Raw genomic sequence first — 15,970 nt, 5'->3', positions numbered from 1 at the left:
TTCCAAATCAAGTCTAATCAGTTTAAGTACACACAACTGGACTCCAATGAAGTAGTAGAACCATCTCAGGGAGGATCATAATGTACGTTAATAGATTACTAAAAATACCTACATTTTTGTTTTTTTTTCTGTCAAGATGGGGCACTGTGCACATTACTGGGGGGAAGAGTGCACATTACTGGGGGGGATGAAGGCACATTACTGGGGGGCAGAGGGCACATTACTGGGGGGCAGAGGGCACATTACTGAGGGGCAGAGGGCACATTACTGTGGGGGGCAGAGAGCACACATTACTGGAGGGCAGAATGCACATTACTGGGGAGGCAGAGTGTACAATACTGGGGGAGGGCACATTACTGGGGACAGAGTGCACATTACTGGGGGACAGAGGGCACATTACTGGGGGTTTAGTGGACATTACTGGGGGCAGAGTGCACATTACTGGGGGACAGAGAGCACATTACTGGGGGTTTAGTGGACATTACTGGGGGCAGAGTGCACATTACTGGGGGGGGGCTGAGCACACATTACTGTGGGCGAGAGGGAACATTACTGGGAGGCCGAGGACACATTACTGGGAAGAGGCAGAGTGCACATTACATGGGGGGCAGAGTGCACATTACTGGGGGCAGAGTGCACTTTAGGGGGGGGCAGAGGGCACATTACTGGAGGGGTCGAGTGCTCATTGCTGGAGGGGCACAGGGCACATTACTGGGGGGAGGCAGAGGCCACATTACTGGGGGGGAGGCAGAGGCCACATTACTGGGGGGGGCAGAGGGCACATTACTGGGGGGGAGGCAGAGGGCACATTACTGGGGGGAGGCAGAGGCCACATTACTGTGGGGGGCAGAGAGCACATTACCGGGGCAGATAGCACATTACTGAGGGGCAGAGTGCACATTACAGGAGGGGCAGAGGGCACATTACTGTGGGGGGCAGAAAGCTTAATACTGGGGGCAGAGAGCACATTACTGGGGGGGCAGAGTGCACAATACTGGATGGCAGAGTGCTCATTACTGGGGGGGTGAGCAGAGGGCACATTACTGGGGGGCAGAGGGCACATTATTGGGGAGCAGAGGGCACATTACTGGGGAGGGCAGTGGGCACATTACTGGGGAGGGCAGTGGGCACATTACTGGGGAGTGCAGTGGGCACATTATTGGGAGGCAGAGGGCATATTACATATAGTTACGTTCCCACTGTATATGTGTGAGTATTTGATGTGTAGCTAATGTGTGTGTGTATATAATGTGTGTATATTTTTTGTAGAAATGTATGTATGTGTGTAGGAGAGTATAAGTCTGTATGTTTGTATAAACCTGAGTGTACAGATGTGTATGATTTTTAAGGGGATTGACTTTGGGGCCCCATCTTTCCTTGTTACGCCCCTGTGGCAGCCTCCATGTATCTAGTCATTCTCAGCAATGTGGTTGATGTGAGGAGAAGCTTCTACGTGGTGGATTCTTCTCCATCTGTAGTCACTGCAACTTCTCTACAGCAGATCAGAAGAACCACAGAGGAGACATAGGGGCAGATTTACTTACCCGGTCCTGTCGCGATCCTGCGGTGCGTTGTCCGATGAGGATTCGGGTCTGGCGTAATTCACGTAGCTTGTGCGCCCGATTTCCTGCATCGGTCTCTTCTGCGCTGAGGTCCGCCGCAGTTCACCTGCTTCTTCCTGGTGCTTGATCTTGCGACACAATTAGCTTTTTAAATTCGGCGGTTTGTCCAAATCCTTTGGGTTGTCCGACGGCCAGGCCCCCGATTTCTGTTGCATGCAAGCCGGTGCCGATGTGGCACAATCTGTCCGCATGCGCCAAAAATCCAGGGCAATTCAGCCCAAACCGGAAATAATCGCGAAACCCAACGAAAGTGCGGCGTTTGAACCCTTAGTAAATAAGTCCTATTATATTGTAGACCTTATATCCAGAGAAAGTAAACCTTGATTGTAGACTTTATATACAGAGAGAGGAGACATTGGGGGGTCATTTACTAAGGGCCCGATTTGCGTTTTCTCGATGTGTTACCCGAATCCGATTTGCGCCGATTTTCCCTGTATTGCCCTGGGATTTTGGCGCACGCGGTCGGATTGTGGCGCAAAAAAAAAGTGTTGCGGAGCTTGCACTTACCTTCACTAGGAATAGGCCGGTGAACTTCAGTGCATTCCGGGGAACTTTAGCGCAGCAGCGCCACCTGGTGGACGTCAGAGGAACTGCCTTAATGAATCCCGGCCGGACCTGAATCCACCGCAGAGAACGTGCCGCTGGATCGCAAATGGACCGGGTAAGTAAATTTGCCCCATTATATTGTAGACCTTATATACAGAGAGAGGAGACATTATATTGTAGACCTTATATGCTGTAGGCTGCAGACCGTCCTATAGCTAGAGTGTCCTATAGATCGAGTGTCACACAATACTTTGAGAATGGCAATTATAAAAGCGGCAATTAGAAAGGGCAAGAGAAAGGTAAACTTGCAAAGAAATGCAAACAAATCATCGATTTTCAAAGCTGTTATGTCTGTCTACCTCTTCAATGGCTTTGTACTATTGCTACCTGTTCTTCTCCTCTCCTTTCATCCATCCCATCAGTGTCCTCCGTGCTAACCTCATCAATATCCAATGCATCCCCTCTACTATCTCCCCTTCCCGTCTTACAACTCCTTTCACATGTGCCCTCTGGAACGCCCGCTCTGTGTGCAATAAACTGGAGTCCATTCACGACCTGTTTCTTTCCAAGTCCTTTGACCTGCTGGCTATCACCGAAACATGGATCCAGCAGGATGACACTGCCTCCCCCGCTGCACTGGGCTATGATGGTTTGCACTTCTCGCACTTCTCCAGACCTGAGAATAGGCAGGGAGGAGGGGTAGGCATACTGCTCTCTCCGCCTTGCACCTTCCAGGTCATTCCTCCTGTCTCCTCTCTTACTTTCCCATCTCTTGAGGTTCACACCCTCAGAATTTTCCGCCCATTCTCTCTTCGTGTGGCTGTAGTATACCGTCCTCCTGGATCACCCTATCAGTTCCTTGACAACTTTGCTTCCTGGCTCCCTCACTTTCTATTGTGTGAGATCCCAACACTCATCATGGGAGACTTTAACATCCCTATGAACACCCCCATCTCCTCTTCAGCCTCTCAGCTTTTATCACTGATTCTCCTACTGCTCAACATCCTTGACTTGGTCTTTGCCCGACTCTCTTCTGTCTCTGACTTTACTAAAAATGACTTTCCACTTTCAGACCATAACCTTCTCTCTTTTACTGTAAATGGTTCTTGTCCTGGACAGAATAAGTCCATTTATCACACATACTGGAACCCACGTGCCACGTGCCATCAGTCGCACCTCGCAGAAACTGTGCAGCCATCGCTGTCCCCCATCTGCTCTCTCTCCTGTCCTAACCTGGCTACTAATCATTATAATCATGTTCTCAAAAGTGCCCTAGATAAGATGGCACCACCATCAGTTCGAGCCTTTCGACACAAATGTAGGCAACCTTGGCAGGAGTGCCGAACGTCTGTGGAGAAAATCGGGCACTTCCTCTGACTTTCTTCACTTTAAATTTATGCTGAAATCCTATAACTCCGCTCTCCATCTTGCTAAACAGGTCTATTTACTAATCTAATATCTCCCTTTCTAACAACCCCAAAAGGCTCTTCAATACTCTTCACTCCTTACTAACACCAGAAGTACAGCCACCGGGCACAGACATTGGGGCTGAAGATCTGGCCACCTACTTTAAAGATAAAATCGACTGCATTCACCAGGAAATAATTTCTCAGGCCACTAACTCCATAATTCCCCTTTACTCTCTTCCTTAGAGCCAGTCACAGAGGAAGAAGTGTCTAGGCTCCTTTCCTCTGCTCGCCCCACTACCTGCATCAGTGACCCCATCCCCTCTCCCCACTACCTGCATCAGTGACCCCATCCCCTCGCCCCACTACCTGCATCAGTAACCCTATCCCCTCACCCCACTACCTGCATCAGTGACTCCATCCCCTCGCCCCACTACCTGCATCAGTGACCCCATCCCCTCGCCCCACTACCTGCATCAGTGACCCCATCCCCTCGCCCCACCACCTGTATCAGTGACCCCATCCCCTCGCCCCACTACCTGCATCAGTGAACCCATCCCCTCGCCCCACTACCTGTATCAGTGACCCCATCCCCTCGCCCCACTACCTGTATCAGTGACCCCATCCCCTCGCCCCACTACCTGCATCAGTGACCCCATCCCCTCGCCCCACTACCTGCATCAGTGACCCCGTTCCCTCACATCTTGTACAGTCTCTCTCCCCAGCAGTCACTTTTCACCTCGCTAAAATCTTCAACCTCTCTCTCTCTTCTGGTGTCTTTCCCTCATCTTTCAAGCTGTTACCCCATTACTAAAGACCCTTCCCTGGACCCATCCAGTGCTGCTAACTACAGACCAGTCTCTAATCTCACTTTCCCGTTTTCTCTCAGCTAACTCCCTCCTTGACCCCCTGCAATCTGGTTTCCGCTCTATGTATTCTACTGAAACTGCACTTTCTAAAGTCTCCAATGATCTCCTCACTGCAAAATCCAAAGGTGACTCTTCTCTCCTCATTCTCCTGGATCTATCGGCAGCGTTCAATACTGTGGACCACCAGCTCCTCCTCAGGGGGCTTCGCTCCATTGGCCTGAAGGACCTTATATACAGAGAGAGGAGACCTTTTATCGTAGACCTTATATCCAGAGAGGGGAGACATTATATTGTAGACCTTATATACAGAGAGAGGAGACATTATATTGTAGACCTTATATCCAGACGTTATGTCCAGGAAAAGAAGTTTAATGATGCTGATATAATTAAATAATGAGAGTTCTGGTGTCCATATAACAATCCAGTTTATATCCTATAAATACCAGTCCCGGGGTCACCCAGAGACCATGGATGAGATCCTGACCACAGCAAGTGTCCTACATGTTCTTCTCCTTTATACATAACCAGTAGAAGTTGCCGTTCTGGATCTTTGTACCCATTGGGTCGGGATGGGGTCGGGATGGGGTCGGGATGGGGTCGGGATGATGCCGGGATGGGGTCGGGATGGGGTAGGGTTTGGTTCAGGAAGTGCTCAGGTTACAGATGAGCTGCTGATCTTCGATTTGCTGAAATGATTGGATATTTTCTCTCCTCTGATGAATCTGAGGCTCCTGGTAGAGAACAAAGTGCAGTTATTAGTCCTACAGAACAGTCCTGGTCCCCTAACAGCTGCTGTGGTGGAGCTTTGTCCTCCATGATGGTTCATTTATGGAGACATTACTGGTTGGACAATTGTCTCCAGAGTAACATTCCCACAAGATGGGGGATATTCAGACGCCAGGTAGTCCTGAAGTCTGCGGTGTCGGGGGGTTTGCACAGTGAAGGAGCTCGTAGAGGAGTCAGGACTGAAGGCTCCATCACTGATTCCAGGACCACTGGATGTTTTAGGGTTTTCACTTACCGAGTATTAGAGCACAGGACAAGGTCTCCCCGAAGTATTCTCCGATGCAGGTCAGGTTTGATCCAAGGCTGGTTTGCTCTAGTGACACATTTCTGGTAACTTTGGTCTTTCCCTTCTCTGTGATGTCATCAAATATCATGGTGACATTGGGGGCCGGTCGTCCTCCGGGCCAGGAGCAGTCCAGCTGCAAGACCCCATCATGCCCCCGTTCAGTACAGGAAATCTGCCCTTCTGGACGCCCTGTCACATGGGAGGAGCCAATGTTTAGGTCCAGACAGGACTATGTTTACATTCTTGTCATTATTATCCTATTGTCTATTAGCAGCGAGATACAAAGGAGACAAAGAAATCAGTCATGTTACTCACAGTTCATATTGAGGCTGAGCTCATTGCTGGTCTCTGTATTGAGCAGGTTGGTGGCTGTACAGGTGAAGGGTCCGGTGTCCCCCCTAGAGACAGGGCTGATGGTGAGAGTGGAGCTTGGAGGAGAATCGCTCTGGGTGATGGAATATGAAGGATGTGGGGACAATGGTTCTCCTTTAAGGCTCCAGGAGAAGGTGACGGCTGAACCCCGAGCGGAGCAATAGAGAGACACCGAGTCCTGTCCTGCCCAGAGCGCGGCCGATGTGTTACTGGTCAGTGTCACCGCCGAGACTCCAACTGTGAACCAGAACACAACCCTATGTCAGTCACCTTCCCCAAGAAGAATACGAGGAGATGCAGTTTATCATCACTTAAAGGAATTGTCCAGGAATTCTATAAAAGAAATTGGCTCCCGATTTAAACATCACACTGGACCTCTGCAGAACATTGACCACCGGAGAATCTCAGACACTTACTGCAGAGCATTGACCACTGGAGGATCTCATACACTTACTGCAGAACATTGACCACTGGAGGATCTCAGACACTTACTGCAGAGCATTGACCACTGGAGGATCTCAGACACTTACTGCAGAGCATTGACCACTGGAGGATCTCAGACACTTACTGTAGAGCATTGACCACTGGAGGATCTCATACACTTACTGTAGAGCATTGACCACTAGAGGATCTCAGACACTTACTGCAGAGCATTGACCACTGGAGGATCTCAGACACTTACTGTAGAGCATTGACCACTGGAGGATCTCAGACACTTACTGCAGAACATTGACCACTGGAGTATCTCATACACTTTCTGCAGAACATTGATCACTAGAGGATCTCATACACTTACTGCAGAACTTTGACCACTGGAGGATCTCAGACACTTACTGCAAAACATTGACCACTGGAGGATCTCAGACACTTACTGCAGAACATTGACCACTAGAGGATCTCAGACACTTACTGCAGAACATTGACCACTAGAGGATCTCAGACACTTACTGTAGAGCATTGACCACTGGAGGATCTCATACACTTACTGTAGAGCATTGACCACTGGAGGATCTCATACACTTACTAAAGAGCATTGACCACTCCTACACTTACTAAAGAGCATTGACCACTAGAGGATCTCATACACTTACTGCAGAACATTGACCACTGGAGGATCTCATACACTTACTGCAGAACATTGACCACTGGAGGATCTCATACACTTACTGCAGAAAATTGACCACTAGAGGATCTCATACACTTACTGCAGAACATTAATCTCTGGAGGATCCCAGACACTTACTGCAGAACATTGACCACTAGAGGATCTCAGACACTTACTGCAGAACATTGACCACTGGAGGATCTCATACACTTACTGCAGAACATTAATCTCTGGAGGATCTCAGACACTTACTGCAGAACATTGACCACCGGAGAATCTCAGACACTTACTAAAGAGCATTGACCACTGGAGGATCTCATACACTTACTGTAGAGCATTGACCACTGGAGGATCTCATACACTTACTAAAGAGCATTGATCACTAGAGGATCTCATACACTTACTGCAGAACATTGACCACTGGAGGATCTCATACACTTAATGCAGAACATTGACCACTGGAGGATCTCATACACTTACTGCAGAACATTGACCACTGGAGGATCTCATACACTTAATGCAGAACATTGACCACTGGAGGATCTCATACACTTACTGCAGAACATTGACCACTAGAGGATCTCATACACTTACTGCAGAGCATTGATCACTGGAGGATCTCAGACACTTACTGCAGAGCATTGACCAATTGATGATCTCATACACTTACTGTAGAGCATTGACCACTGGAGGATCTCAGACACTTACCGCAGAGCATTGACCACTGGAGGATCTCATACACTTACTGCAGAACATTGATCACTGGAGGATCTCATACACTTTCTGCAGAACATTGATCACTAGAGGATCTCATACACTTACTGCAGAACTTTGACCACTGGAGGATCTCAGACACTTACTGCAAAACATTGACCACTGGAGGATCTCAGACACTTACTGCAGAACATTGACCACTAGAGGATCTCAGACACTTACTGCAGAACATTGACCACTAGAGGATCTCAGACACTTACTGTAGAGCATTGACCACTGGAGGATCTCATACACTTACTGTAGAGCATTGACCACTGGAGGATCTCAGACACTTACTGCAGAACATTGACCACTGGAGTATCTCATACACTTACTGCAGAACATTGATCACTGGAGGATCTCATACACTTACTGTAGAGCATTGACCACTGGAGTATCTCATACACTTACTGCAGGACATTGACCACTGAAGGATCTCAGACACTTACTGCAGAACATTGACCACTGGAGGATCTCATACACTTACTGCAGAACATTGACCACTAGAGAATCTCATACACTTACTGCAGAACATTGACCACTGGAGTATCTCATACACTTACTGCAGAACATTGACCACTGGAGGATCTCATACACTTACTGCAGAACATTGACCACTGGAGGATCTCATACACTTACTGCAGAACATTGACCACTGGAGGATCTCATACACTTTCTGCAGAACATTGATCACTAGTGGATCTCATACACTTACTAAAGAGCATTGATCACTAGAGAATCTCATACACTTACTGCAGAACATTGACCACTGGAGGATCTCAGACACTTTCAGCAGAACATTGATCACTAGAGGATCTCAGACACTTACTAAAGAGCATTGATCACTAGAGAATCTCAGACACTTACTGCAGAACATTGACCACTGGAGGATCTCATACACTTACTGCAGAACATTAATCTCTGGAGGATCTCAGACACTTTCAGCAGAACATTGATCACTAGAGGATCTCAGACACTTACTAAAGAGCATTGATCACTAGAGAATCTCAGACACTTACTGCAGAACATTGACCACTGGAGGATCTCAGACACTTTCAGCAGAACATTGACCACTGGAGGATCTCATACACTTACTGTAGAGCATTGATCACTGGAGGATCTCAGACACTTACTGTAGAGCATTGATCACTAGAGGATCTCAGACACTTACTGCAGAACACTGACCACTGGAGGATCTCATACACTTACTGTAGAGCATTGATCACTACAGGATCTCATACACTTACTGTAGAGCATTGATCACTGGAGGATCTCAGACACTTACTGCAGAACACTGACCACTGGAGGATCTCATACACTTACTGTAGAGCATTGATCACTAGGAGACCACAGACATCTTCTAGCTTCCCTGGTGGTGGCTGCTTCTGTTACTTGTGATGTGTGTATACGGTACAGTGGTAGTGGTAGTAGTATTATTATTAGTAGTGGTAGTAGTAGTAGTGGTAATAGTAGTAGAAGTAGTAATAGTAGTAGTAGAAATAGCAGTAGTGGTAGCAGTAATACTACTACTAATACTACTACTACTAGTAGTAGTAGTAGTAGTAGTAGTAGTAGTAGTAGTGGTGGTGGTAGTAGTAGTAGTAGTAATGGTAATAGTAGTAATAGTAGTATTAGTAGTAGTGGCAGTGGTGGTGGTGGTAGTAATAGTAGTTGCAGTAGTGGTAGTAATAGTAGTAGCAGTAGTAATAGAAGTAGTAATAGTGGTAGTAATATTAGTAGTAGTAGTGGTAGTAGTAGTAGTAATAGTAGTAGTAGTAGTGGTAGTGGTAATGGTAGTAGTAATAGTAGAAGTAGTAGTAGTAGTAGTATTGGTAGTAGCAGAGGTAGTGTGGTAGTATTTGTTGTAACAATGGTATCATCATCATTGAAGCTACTTAATGGCCAGGTAGAGTCTGTAGTAGTAGTAGGGGTGGTGTGGTAGTATTTATAGTAGCAGTAGTATCATTATCATTATTGATACTTACCGTCCAGGTAGAGTCTGTAGTAGTAGTGGGGGTAGTGTGGTAGTATTTGTAGTAACAATGGTATCATTATCATTGCAGCTAATTACCGGCCAGGTAGAGTCTGTAGTAGTAGTGGTAGAATTTGTAGTAACAGTAGTATCATTATCATCACAGCTACTTACCAGCTAGGTAGAGTCTGTAGTAGTAGTAGGGGTGGTGTGGTAGTATTTGTAGTAACAGTAGTATAATTATAATAGAGGCTACTTACCAGCCAGGTAGAGGTTGTAGTAGTAGTAGGGTTAGTGTGGTAGTATTTGTATTAACAGTAGTATAATTATCATAAAAGCTACTTACCGCCCGGGTAGAGTCTGTAGTAGTAGTGGGGGTAGTGTGGTAGTATTTGCAGTAACAATGGAATAATTATCATCACAGCTACTTACCGGCCAGGTAGAGCCTGTAGTAGTAGTGGGGGGGGGGGGTAGTGTGGTAGTATTTGCTGTAACAATGGAATCATTATCATCACAGCTACTTACTGGCCAGGTAGAGCCTGTAGTAGTAGTGGGGGTAGTGTGGTAATATTTGTAGTAACAATGGTATCATTATCATCGCAGCTACTTACCGGCCAGGGTGAGGTGTAGTCCAGAGCTGTTCTCACTGTTGATCCGGTTTCTCGCTGAGCAGATGAAATGTCCATCATCATTAGAGGAGATGGGTTTGATGCTGAGCGTGGAGCCACTGGTGGAGAGCTGGTACCGGGGGTCCGGAGGTACTGGTGCTCCATCCAGACTCCAGGAGTATCTGACATCAGTACCAGTAGATGAACACTGTAAGGACACCGAGTCCCTTCCCGGCCACAATAACCGGTCAGAAATGTTACTGGTCAGGGTCACCGCAGATACAGGAACTGCCAATACAAGACACCAGGTCAGTATCTCATGGAGGTCGTTACATGGAGGTCGTTATATGGAGGTCGTTACATGGAGGTCGTCACATGGAGGTTGTCACATGGAGGTTGTCACATGATGGATATTACATGGAGGTCGTCAAATGAAAGTTGTGACATGGAGGTCATCACATGGAGGTCATTACATGTTGGTCGTCACATGAAGGTCATCACATGGAGGTCATTACATGTTGGCCGTCACATGGAGGTCATCACATGGAGGTCGTCACATGGAGGCCATCACATGGAGGTCATTACACCTTGGTCGTCACATGGAGGTCAATACATGGAGGTTATTACATGGAGGTCATTACATGTTGGTCCTCACATGGAGGTCATTACATGTTGGTCACCACATGGAGGTCATTACATGAAGGTCGTCACATGGAGGTCATTACATGTTGGTCACCACATGGAGGTCATTACATGAAGGTCGTCACATGGAGGTCGTCACATGGAGGTCATCACGTGGAGGTAATTACATGTTGGTCGTCACATGGAGGTCATTACATGTTGGTCGTCACATGGAGGTCATTACTTGGAGGTCATTACATGTTGGCTGTCACATGGAGGTCGTCACATGGAGGTCATTACATGGAGGTCATCACATGTTGGCCGTCACATGGAGGTCATCACATGGAGGCCGTCACATGGAGGTCGTCACATGGAGGTCATTACATGTTGGCCATCACATGGAGGTCATTACATAGAGGTCACCACATGGAGGTTGTCACATGGAGGTCATCACATGGGTCCCTGTTCTCCAGTGACAGTACCTGCTCTATAATGTTCTCTCTCTGTACAGTTCTGGTCACTGATGCTGCATTTTGTCATCTGGTCATGTCCTGTAGCTCAGTCCTGGCTCATTGTTGGTTTTTAGAGGTTCCCAGGCCCCATATAAGACATGGACTATTCTCAGGAGAACATCCCATGTTGGGATCCCAGTGTGTAGATGTCAAGGAAAACTCTTTACATTACTTCTATTTTATGTAATTAACTGGATTATTATTTTTTCTTTTAGAAACTTTCATGTGATGAGTTTTATTTTTATCATGTATTTGCCTTCTGTACAGGGTGGAATGGAGGAAGCCTATCGTGTAGAGCAGCACCTGCTGATCTTGTGTAGTCCTTGGGCTACTCTGCATATAATATGTGGCATATGGAGGAACATATGTGGACTCGGATACACATGTTGGTCCATATGTGGGAGTTGTGAGGACAAGATGATCCTCGTCTCTAAGAATGAGCTTTTGAGGGTGGCGCATTGAGTGACTGGTCCCATTAGTGGACGTTTGGTGTCTCTATTGTTATTCTTGTGTCTGATGAAGGGTCTGAGTGAATAAGGTGAGAGAATCCACACCATGGCCCATCCCCTCCAGCATCAGTCATATCATTGTGTAGAGACTTTGTCCAAAATACAATCATAAAGTTCTTTCTCATGTGTGAGAAGGAAAAATAAAGCAAACACAAGCAAAGTTCAGAACGTACTCACCAGATACGGTCACATTCAGGAAGTTGCTGGAGCTGGAGCTGACCGGGTTCTGGATGGAGCAGGTGTAGATCCCATTATCATTCTCAGTTATTGGGGTGAAGTCCAGGTATCGCCCCCTGCAGGTCACATGGGGCTCGGAGCAGATCGTCTTCTCATCACGGTAGAAAGTGTAAGAAGTCACATTCTGGCTCCCGGTCTCACATTCGATGGTCAATTTGGTTCCATCAACAGCAGGTCCAGAGATGATGGTGAGAGATGGTGGCTGGAGGATGTCTACACACAGGAGATAGAAGTGGTGATTATATTATACAGATATAATGGAGGGAATTTATAATGACTGACTCATGCCAAACCCTGATCTACTAGGAGGGTCAGGACACTCTAGCAAAGACTTCAACTATAATAACTGCTGGACCATGGATGAAGGGGGAGGTCATCATGTAGAGGCATTTCACCAGCAGGGTAGACAATTCTAGAAAAGTTCTGAATAATTAACATTCAAGATGTGATATAAACGTTCATAATAAAAATGATCCACATGGTCCCAGTCAGATGTGGAATGTACAACAAGAAGAAGGATGAAGAACATTTGTATAGTCAACATTTATATAAAATCTTTTCTGTCCTCAAGGAAAATGGTGTTTCCGGATGAATATGATGTAGAATAAGAAACAAGTAGAAGAACTTTTTGAAGATCTTCATTTCATCCCGTAAACAACATTTTTAGAAGATCTTTTCATCCTGTGGAGACGCAACTTTACAAGATGAGATGAGCCACAACACGAGATGGGACCTTCACTCCCTACAGTATAAAGTGTTTGGTCAGATTTGTGTGGTAAGGAAATGATGGCTCATGTTATAGTAATGAGATGTGGCTCCTAAATGTCCCTACGACAACTGAAAATCCACGAGGACAGTGATTTAAGAAGAAGATTCACGTCCTCAAAGAAGATGCCACCATCCTAGTCCCTGGAAGAAGATACTAAGTAAACAAGAAAGAATCTACAAAGAACTTCTCCAAAAAGGAGACACAAGGGGGAAGATTTATTAAGGTGTCACGTAATAGACCAGAGCAGAGTCACATCCCACCACATATCTGGAGGAGTTCAAGACTATGGAGTCTCTCTAGTTTACAGATCAATTTTCTGCCCTTCTTTTTGGACAACTCAGAAAACTGCCTAAAAGCGGTCTGAAATGTGATTCAAGGTATTGAGGTGCAAATTATTCGAGAATTCTGATGTAGACACTTTGATAAATCTCCCCCAATAAGTGTAAACAGTGAAGTAAGTGCAGTAAATCACTTACATGCTGCAAAGATTAACTCTCATGGTCAATTGAGACCATGAGACCAGAAATGTATCCACGACAAGTACCGAGTGTCCAGTGACCCTGCTTCTCATTGGCCTCATTAGATACATGTGACCTGATAGCGTGGTTACAATGTATTCCTTACCTGTTATTGGTTGTCTACAGATGCTACAAATCTGATTGGCCATTACTTGTGTGGTTTTCTAGTATTTACAATTGATGACTTCTCCTCAGGACAGACCATCAATGTCAGTGGAAGATCTGATTCCCTTCCTATGCACCAAGCAGACTGTTTCTATGATGGTTCCACCTACCTTAAGGTTTGTGACCCTGGGGAGGTGGAACATCTGCTCTACCCCAGTGACCAGGACTATTGTCCCCACACCACAAAGTCTCTTACCGTAGACATTCAGCTGATAGGGTACGATAGTAGTGGTGAAGTGTTCATCATCATACACATAGAGGCAGTAATGTCCTCCATCTGCGTACGTCAGGTTCCTCAGTATTAGGGTCCCGTTATGAAGCAGGTCACTTCGGCCCCGGTATTGGAAGTTGTAGATAGGATCACTAACATTGGAGCCAAACATAACCACGGTGACATTTCCAATCTCTCCAAAGTTCCACATGATGCGATAATCTTCTGGGAGGGGAACAGAGACATCGAAGTGTCCAAGTCCTGCAAGAGGTCCATTCACGACCTCCGTAGATGATGCCAGAGCTGTGAGAGGGAGATAAGTAGTAGAAGAGAGACCATACAGATTATACTAAGCCTATGATATAATATAACAATGCATTCTCCAGCTCCGTCCTCTCACCCAGGCTGAGGAGGATCAGCATCCAGCACAGAGGCTCCCGGCCGCTCTCCATGTCTCTGTGATGTTCCTCTAAGATGATCTGCACCAGGTAGCTGTGTACACACTGAGGACCGTGCACCTGTGCCGCAGGATTATATCACTGCCTCCAGATCCCGCCAGCAGGGGAGTGGTGGTACTGCAGCAGATCCACCAATAGTCACCTTTATCTCTGCAAATCCCTTCCTATTGTAGGATAAATTCTTATATAACACTATTTCTATGTTCTCCAAGATTTATAAGATGTACAGCTCCCTTATGGTCTTTGTGGGATGGGTGCAAATACATTTTCCAAGGTGTAAAATGTAAAACAATGCCTCCTTTAGCTACCTTGAAAGGAAGCCTCCTTACCACCAAGTATGACCTACAAGAAGTCTCAGAACCTAGAATTACCTGGTGGAGCATCTATAGCTTTTAGTCTCCACACGCCTATAATGCGGCCATAATTGACAACCTCTCCATAAGGAGAACTCTTACCTTCCGGCCCTAGTTAATATCCTCTCACACAGCCAAACGAGTTCCCTACCTGTACTGGGAAGATTCTGCCAGGGTGATACAGCGGTGTCTACAGTTGGGAGTCTGTTCCTTCTGGAATTGATAGACTGGTTTTGCTTAATCCCACATCATGTTATTAGACTTCTTGTAGGTCATACTTGGTGGTAAGGGGGTGGCCTTTCAAGGATGCAAAAGGAGGTATTGTTTTCCATTTAATACATTGGAAAATGTATTTGCATACTTCCCATATTTCCCTAGTTCAACATCTATGGCCTCAAGTCTCCACACACCTATAAGGTGGCCTTATATGGCAAAGTCTCCATAATGTGAACTCTTACCTTCTGACTCTTATGGTCATTTTATGACTCTTTAACAAGCCTTTAATCTGGACTAAGCATAGACAAAACCTAATGGAAGATGTTCTTCAGTATCATGTATCTGCAGGTTGTGTTCTAGGGTTCTTCTAGGACTCCCTCCAGTAAAGACACACATTAAGTCAATGGTTGGCCATTGACTAGTGAAGATTCCCATCCTACACGGCCTGCACATGGGTTGACCATTGAATACAGGGAAGATTCCAATCCTACAATGCCTGTACATGGGATGGCCATTGACTACAGGAAGATTCCCATCCTGTAAGGCCTGCACATGGGTTTGCCATTGACTACAGGGGAGATTCCCATCCTACAAGGCCTGCACATGGGTTGGCCATTGGCTACAGTGAAGATTTCTGTCCTACAAGGCCTGCACATGGGTTGGCCATTGACTACAGGGAAGATTCCCATCCTGTAAGGCCTGCACATGGGTTGGCCATTGACTACAGGGAAGATTCCCATTCTGTAAGGCCTGCATATGGGTTGACCATTTACTACAGGGAAGATTCCCATCCTACAAGGCCTGCACATGGGTTGGCCATTGACTACAGGGAAGATTCCCATCCTACAAGGTCTGCACATGGGTTGACCGCTGACTACAGTGAAGATTCCCATCCTACAAGGCCTGCACATGGGTTGGCCATTGGTTACAGTGAAGATTTCTGTCCTACAAGGCCTGCGCATGGGTTGACCATTGACTACAGTGAAGATTCCCATCCTACAAGGTCTGCACATGGGTTGGCCATTGGTTACAGTGAAGATTTCTGTCCTACAAGACCTGCACATGGGTTGACCATT

General features: G+C 46.3%; 1 protein-coding gene across 1 annotated transcript; it reads right to left on the bottom strand.

Moving 5' to 3' along the window:
- Window positions 1–4,762: 4,762 nt before the first annotated feature.
- Window positions 4,763–14,391, bottom strand: LOC140066212 (cell adhesion molecule CEACAM1-like). The gene is made up of 7 exons (XM_072113738.1): window positions 14,268–14,391; window positions 13,853–14,170; window positions 12,145–12,417; window positions 10,329–10,613; window positions 5,831–6,124; window positions 5,465–5,704; window positions 4,763–5,174 (listed from the first exon to the last, which is right to left on the bottom strand). The coding sequence occupies exons 1-7, from the start codon at window positions 14,317–14,319 to the stop codon at window positions 5,101–5,103; spliced, it is 1,536 nt and encodes a 511-aa protein (XP_071969839.1). The 5' UTR covers window positions 14,320–14,391; the 3' UTR covers window positions 4,763–5,100.
- Between the last annotated feature and the right edge of the window lie 1,579 nt (window positions 14,392–15,970).

Source organism: Engystomops pustulosus, chromosome 6 (genome assembly GCF_040894005.1).
Source record: "Engystomops pustulosus chromosome 6, aEngPut4.maternal, whole genome shotgun sequence".
Lineage (NCBI taxonomy): Eukaryota > Metazoa > Chordata > Amphibia > Anura > Leptodactylidae > Engystomops > Engystomops pustulosus.
Note: the sequence above shows the minus strand (reverse complement) of the source record. Positions and strands in the feature narration are given on the sequence as shown.

Coding starts and splice junctions, on each gene's coding strand:
- LOC140066212 (XM_072113738.1), bottom strand. CDS start 14,319: ATGGAGAGCGGCCGGGAGCCTCTGTGCTGGATGCTGATCCTCCTCAGC. Junction 14,171..14,267: donor GCTGATCCTCCTCAGCCTGG/GTGAGAGGACGG, acceptor TCCCTCTCACAG/CTCTGGCATCATCTACGGAG. Junction 6,125..10,328: donor ACTACACCTCACCCTGGCCG/GTAAGTAGCTGC, acceptor TCTGGTTCACAG/TTGGAGTCTCGGCGGTGACA.